This window comes from Siniperca chuatsi, linkage group LG11, assembly GCF_020085105.1.
Source record: "Siniperca chuatsi isolate FFG_IHB_CAS linkage group LG11, ASM2008510v1, whole genome shotgun sequence".
Taxonomy (NCBI): Eukaryota; Metazoa; Chordata; class Actinopteri; order Centrarchiformes; family Sinipercidae; genus Siniperca; species Siniperca chuatsi.
This window is the reverse complement of record NC_058052.1, coordinates 29,502,469-29,509,232: the sequence shown is the minus strand read 5'-3', so window position 1 is coordinate 29,509,232 and position 6,764 is coordinate 29,502,469. Positions and strand designations below refer to the sequence as shown.

The 6,764-nt window shown below is 47.2% G+C and overlaps 1 protein-coding gene across 6 annotated transcripts in view; it reads right to left on the bottom strand.

The window, feature by feature from the left end:
• ppp2r5d (protein phosphatase 2, regulatory subunit B', delta) overlaps window positions 1-3,941 on the bottom strand; it is a 30,780-nt gene extending 26,839 nt beyond the window's left edge. For 2 of the 6 annotated variants that reach the window (XM_044213520.1, XM_044213521.1), the window contains exons 1-2: window positions 3,592-3,941; window positions 357-449 (exon numbers count right to left, since the gene is read on the bottom strand). In XM_044213520.1, coding sequence (XP_044069455.1) covers window positions 357-449; window positions 3,592-3,618 — 120 coding nt within the window. In that variant the 5' untranslated portion in view covers window positions 3,619-3,941. Of the gene's footprint in view, window positions 1-356; window positions 450-1,679; window positions 1,833-2,019; window positions 2,494-3,591 lie in introns of those variants that run through there. The other 4 variants (XM_044213523.1, XM_044213525.1, XM_044213519.1 and 1 more) reach the window with 2 other exon arrangements.
• Between the last annotated feature and the right edge of the window lie 2,823 nt (window positions 3,942-6,764).

The following is a 6,764-nucleotide window of genomic DNA, read 5'->3' as shown; positions in this document are numbered from 1 at the left end:
TATGTTGGTGGAAAGAAAGCGTGTTCGCTGATCAATAGATCCGTCTGCAACGATAGTTTATCTGGTTCCTCGCGTTACCGATCCGTTGAGCGATCTTCTGCTGTGTTTGAATCCTCCTCCGTGTTTTCGGGGTGAGCGCTGTTGCTATGGTTACCTGCAGGTTAACGCACCTCGAGCTGTGATTCAGAGCCGAGGTGAAGCGAAATATCGGTAGATTGGAAGTTTTCATCAATAATCTGTAAATGTCTTTACGAGCCTGTTTATTACTTCCTGTTTACTTCCTGTTTACTTCCTGTACTTGCTGGAGCTCCGCCCACCGACGCGGCCCTGAGCTCCAGCGTGCGTCTGACACTCACCTCGTCCGAGCTCTCGCCGGCGGCGGCGGCTTCTTTCCCGCCGCTGCTGCTGTTGCTGTTCTTCATGCTGCTTTTGGCAGATTTGGTTGTTTCCTGTTGACACACAGAAGAAGAAACGTTGAATAAACAGACACGGTGATCAGCTCCTGATTTCAAACCGAAATTATTGGCAGTTTTACAGAATGGAAACTATTATTTAAAGAAAGATCCGTCTGCAGGTGTGTGTCAGCTCGGACTGAAGCCTGAGCTTTCAGCTGGAGATGGAGGATTCCCCCGGGGGGGGGGGACTGCATGCAGCTTCAGAGAGGTGGGGGTGTCCACCTGTTGTCATGTGACTGAAGCTACATACTTGGCTCACGTGATGTAAACAGATCCATCTCCATGACAACTGAGCAAACACCTGCTGATGCAGCCTGTGAAATGTGGCCGAAAGCTCCAGAGAAAGCGAGTAAAGGGACCTGGAGCAAAGATTTGATCTGAAACAGGAACTACACGGAGCCACGTCTCCGGTTTTTTTTTTAAAAGGTGAACTTTGGACAAAACAAGACGTCACATTGGACTCACCTGGACATTTTATAAAGTAAATAATCAATTCGTGAAAAACAGAATAATCGATAATGAAAATGTCAAACTAATGGCTGCCCAGGGGGAAGACAATCTACCTAAAGGAATCAGCGGGGGTGTGAAGTAAACTGACATTCAGTCAAACTACACAAGTGTGTGTAAGTACACAATCTGCAGCGGTTTAAAATCAGCAGGAAAACTAACGGAGTCTGGCGGGGCTAACAGCTAACCTGGTTAGCATCACATATGTCATGTTTTATGGAGGCAGCCGTGCACGGATGAGTCACAGGCAGCACAGGTTTACATCCGAGCCCAGCCTGCTTCCTACAGGATGAATAATTTAAGGGAACGGGCGGCGGTTCCTCCCCGGAGCTCCAGCTCCAGCAGCCCGTTCATTTCTCCGGCTGGTTAGCAAGGAAGCTGCCTGCTAGCTAACATCTCACTTCACCGTTTAAACCACTGGACACAACCGCTGGTGTGGAGTTTTAACTAAGCACTGCGTGTGGCCGGCTGACACTCAGGCGACAACCGAAGACACACACGTATAATGCCGCTAGCAGCTCCGCAGCTAGCGGTTAGCTTAGCCGTCGTCTGCTAGCGGGGCCTTAGCAGGTTAGCTCGCTCGGTTAGCTAGCCGCTACTCGATAAAATGTAACGTCTAAAGTCTCCATCAGCTAAAAATAACGGCTGCTTCAAACCCACCCTGTTATCCCAAACTGTGACACGGTTCGTGTTGCGGCCATGTAGCCGCCGGCTCACCTTCTCCTTCTTGCTTTTGTTCGGCATCTTGACTGTGTTGCAGGGTGGTTTTTTCCACGGAGGCTCCGTGATGTTCTTCCCCCGGGGACTCAGACGCTGTCACTCGGTCTGCCTCAGCTCCCTGCGCCCGTTCGCGGCCCGGGCAATCCGATTGGCTACTGACGCGCACACCTGCCTAGCGACGCGTGGAGGATTTTTCTGATTGGCTGCCCGCGAGTTGAGTTAGTGGTGAGGGGTGAGGCTGAGGAGGCGAGGCAGCGCTCGAGTCTTCCCCAGCAACACAACACCTTGAACCTGCCGGGGCTGAGCTCTTATCATACTATAATATAACTGTACTTACCTGCCGCTACACCTGTTGCTCATCTGAAGCAGGAGCGAGTCACTCCGCACCTTCTGTCAAAATGGAGGCTCGTTCCCAGCAGGCAGCGAGGATGAAAAGTCAGGAGGAAGAACTTTAAATACAACTTTTTAATAGTTTATGTTCAGCGTTAAAGTTCGTCACTGACCCTGGAAACAGTTTGACAAAGAACTCAAGTCAACTTACTGAACTCCATCCACTGATGAAGACCATGAGGTGCTGTTGAAAGCTCTGGAGAACGCTAGTAAGTGGAACTTGCCTCCTGGCTGTTTAACATGGGAACTTCCTGCTGTGGAACCAAAGGTTCTTCACGAACTTCAACTTCACTTTAAACTCTGGTGGAGACCTCGAAGTCTGCAGAGACCGGATCCGTGAGGATCTGGACTGAGTCCCGTTTGCTAGTCTCAGACCTGTCCCCTGACAGCTGCCGTCAGTCTGTCCTTTTTCTTTATTTATAAAACTGCAGTTTATCCTTTGGATTGTCTAAAGACTGAAACAGAACCAGACCATGAGAAGCTTTCATTATGTTATTATACTGAGTCAGACCACTCTGGGTTCAGGTCTGCAAATCCCAAATCTAGAAAAGGAGTTTGTGGGTTTGATTACAGCTTCCAGTTAGTGTTAAAGAACGAAGCAACAGACTTTTTACTTCTTTATTAAAGTCTCAGAAATGTCTTTTAATCGAAATGTTTTATCGCAAAAGTCTTTTTACAGTTCTGATTCTGGACTTTAGTTTCTTCAGTTTGTTGTTAACGAGACAAACCTGCATGTTGACCTGAACTCGGGCCCTTCAGTGTTTAATGAAGACGTCACATGACGTCAACAGAGCTGCAGGTGAGTCAGCGGCATAACCTCTGCAGGTGAGTGAACCAAACGTCCTGCTTCAGCTGCTCTGATCCCTCAGTGAGGTCTGACAGGCGGCAGCAGGCTTTAAAAACATCTTTCGTCACAACACTTTGTCATTCAACCTTATTTATCCGTCACGTTTCAGTCAACAGACCTCAGAGATTCTTCTTCCAGGCGTCGAAGAAGGATTTCTCCGCCACGCGGTCTGACGTTAGTGTCCACGTGATCAGACTTTCTGCTGCATCACAGAAGTAAATCATGTTTTTAACATTTATCACAGACAGATCCAGCGTCTGGAGTCGGTGTCAGGCTTCGATCGCTCGAGGACAAACCTCTTGGTCGTAAAACCAGAACCAGATCTCGGTTCGCCGCCCACCAACACGTTTCTACAAAATCCGTAAGTCCTTACGTGAGCACCAGACAGCTGTTTCAAGTTCCAAACTAAGTTTTCCTTGCCGGCTGACACTCAGGCGACAACCGAAGACACACACGTATAATGCCGCTAGCAGCTCCGCAGCTAGCGGTTAGCTTAGCCGTCGTCTGCTAGCGGGGCCTTAGCAGGTTAGCTCGCTCGGTTAGCTAGCCGCTACTCGATAAAATGTAACGTCTAAAGTCTCCATCAGCTAAAAATAACGGCTGCTTCAAACCCACCCTGTTATCCCAAACTGTGACACGGTTCGTGTTGCGGCCATGTAGCCGCCGGCTCACCTTCTCCTTCTTGCTTTTGTTCGGCATCTTGACTGTGTTGCAGGGTGGTTTTTTTTCCACGGAGGCTCCGTGATGTTCTTCCCCGGGACTCAGACGCTGTCACTCGGTCTGCCTCAGCTCCCTGCGCCCGTTCGCGGCCCGGGCAATCCGATTGGCTACTGACGCGCACACCTGCCTAGCGACGCGTGGAGGGATTTTTCTGATTGGCTGCCCGCGAGTTGAGTTGGTGGTGAGGGTGAGAGTGAGGCTGAGGGGAGGCGAGGCAGCGCTCGAGTCTTCCCCAGCAACACAACACCTTGAACCTGCCGGGGCTGAGCTCTTATCATACTATAATATAACTGTACTTACCTGCCGCTACACCTGTTGCTCATCTGAAGCAGGAGCGAGTCACTCCGCACCTTCTGTCAAAATGGAGGCTCGTTCCCAGCAGGCAGCGAGGATGAAAAGTCAGGAGGAAGAACTTTAAATCAAACTTTTTAATAGTTTATGTTCAGCGTTAAAGTTCGTCACTGACCCTGGAAACAGTTTGACAAAGAACTCAAGTCAACTTACTGAACTCCATCCACTGATGAAGACCATGAGGTGCTGTTGAAAGCTCTGGAGAACGCTAGTAAGTGGAACTTGCCTCCTGGCTGTTTAACATGGGAACTTCCTGCTGTGGAACCAAAGGTTCTTCACGAACTTCAACTTCACTTTAAACTCTGGTGGAGACCTCGAAGTCTGCAGAGACCGGATCCGTGAGGATCTGGACTGAGTCCCGTTTGCTAGTCTCAGACCTGTCCCCTGACAGCTGCCGTCGGTCTGTCCTTTTTCTTTATTTATAAAACTGCAGTTTATCCTTTGGATTGTCTAAAGACTGAAACAGAACCAGACTATGAGAAGCTTTCATTATGTTATTATACTGAGTCAGACCACTCTGGGTTCAGGTCTGCAAATCCCAAATCTAGAAAAGGAGTTTGTGGGTTTGATTACAGCTTCCAGTTAGTGTTAAAGAACGAAGCAACAGACTTTTTACTTCTTTATTAAAGTCTCGAAATGTCTTTTAATCGAAATGTTTTATCGCAAAAGTCTTTTTACAGTTCTGATTCTGGACTTTAGTTTCTTCAGTTTGTTGTTAACGAGACAAACCTGCATGTTGACCTGAACTCGGGCCCTTCAGTGTTTAATGAAGACGTCACATGACGTCAGCAGAGCTGCAGGTGAGTCAGCAGCATAACCTCTGCAGGTGAGTGAACCAAACGTCCTGCTTCAGCTGCTCTGATCCCTCAGTGAGGTCTGACAGGCGGCAGCAGGCTTTAAAAACATCTTTCGTCACAACACTTTGTCGTTCAACCTTATTTATCCGTCACGTTTCAGTCAACAGACCTCAGAGATTCTTCTTCCAGGCGTCGAAGAAGGATTTCTCTGCCACGCGGTCTGACGTTAGTGTCCACGTGATCAGACATGTGGTCAGACTTTCTGCTGCATCACAGAAGTAAATCATGTTTTTAACATTTATCACAGACAGATCCAGCGTCTGGAGTCAGTGTCAGGCTTCGATCGCTCGAGGACAAACCTCTTGGTCGTAAAACCAGAACCAGATCTTGGTTCGCCGCCCACCAACACGTTTCTACAAAATCTGTAAGTCCTTACGTGAGCACCAGACAGCTGTTTCAAGTTCCAAACTAAGTTTTCCTTCCTCACTGAAGTCTGTGTGAAGCTGCCGGTCTTACCTTCCTGCAGGAGACTCGCCCTCGGGTCCACGAGACACCAGATCCACCGTCCTGCAGTTCAAGTTGTGGAAAGAAGCACATTGAACCTGCTTTAAAATGACTCAACCATCAGAGTCACATCAGGACAGATTCTTCAAACACAAACCTGCAGCCAGGTGGAGGTTTGACCGTCAGTCCAACATGGCTGACGTCTCTTCCTGAAGACGTTCAGTGTTTCTTCACGAGGAAACGGAGTTCAGGCCGCGGCTTCTGTCTCGTCCACTCGGCTTCAGATTAGCAACGTGTCTGAAAATTCACAATATGATGTTCTTCAAAGTCACATTATAAAATAAGTCTGTGACGGAGGATTTGATCCGCACCGATAATCTGCGGTTTTCAGCGGATTCCTGCAGCCAGCCGGAGGACGACGAGCGTACAGGTACTTTATGTTTCATCGAGTCCTGATCAAGGGATTAGTTTCTCATTTCAACACAAACTCAGTTTCCTTCTGAGCGTTTAATAATTATACTGCGATCATCAGCGGTGAAGAAGTACTCAGATCCTTTACTGCAGTAAAAGTATGAAGTATAATCAGCTAAAGTTACTTAAAGTATGAAGTATAATCAGCTAAATGTAGTTAAAGTATGAAGTATTATCAGCTAAATGTAGTTAAAGTATGAAGTATTATCAGCTAAAGTTACTTAAAGTGTTCAGTGAGAGTCGTCCCTGTGCAGTAAAACGCTTCCTGTCAGTGTTTATTATATCTGATGTTTCTGGATTCATATTCCTGCTGCATTCATGTGTGTGTTGCATTTTACTGCTGCAGATGTTTCAGGCTGAGCTCATTTTAACTGCTTTATATACTGTTGGGTAGTTTAACCTGCAGCAATGCATCATGGTCTATAAGGTCATCACGTGTTTGCAGCGTCGCCGTCCTGTGAGAACCTCGTATCTCTAAAAAGTCTTCCTGAGCTCAGAGAAACAGCCTGTTTTCAGCTCTGTGACGATGCGTTTCCCAGCTGATCCGAGGGGGGGTTAAAGAGTTTATTCAGCTTCAGGAGGAGGAGGAGTTTCCTCAGCACGTGAAGGAAACTCTTCATCCTTCAGCTCGTCACAAACACCTGGAGATACGAGGTTTCCACCGGACAGGAAGGGGATGAAACGCTGTGATCTGTAAAGTAACTGAAGCCGTCGGACAAACGCAGTGAAACGTCTGATATTCCCTCTGAGACGAGGAGTGGAAGCAGAAAGTAGCATTAAATGGAAATACGAGTTTGAGTAAATGTACTTAGTTACTTTCCACCAGTGATGAAGAGGACAGAGACAGAAAAATGGTTTGTTGAGATCATGAAAGAAAAAGACAAGAAAGTTTTATGTCACCAAATAACTATTTTCATTAAAAACAATATATATACTGTACGTATAATATTAAATACTCATAATGGTATCATCTACATACACTAAGACTCCTGTGAAGAATCA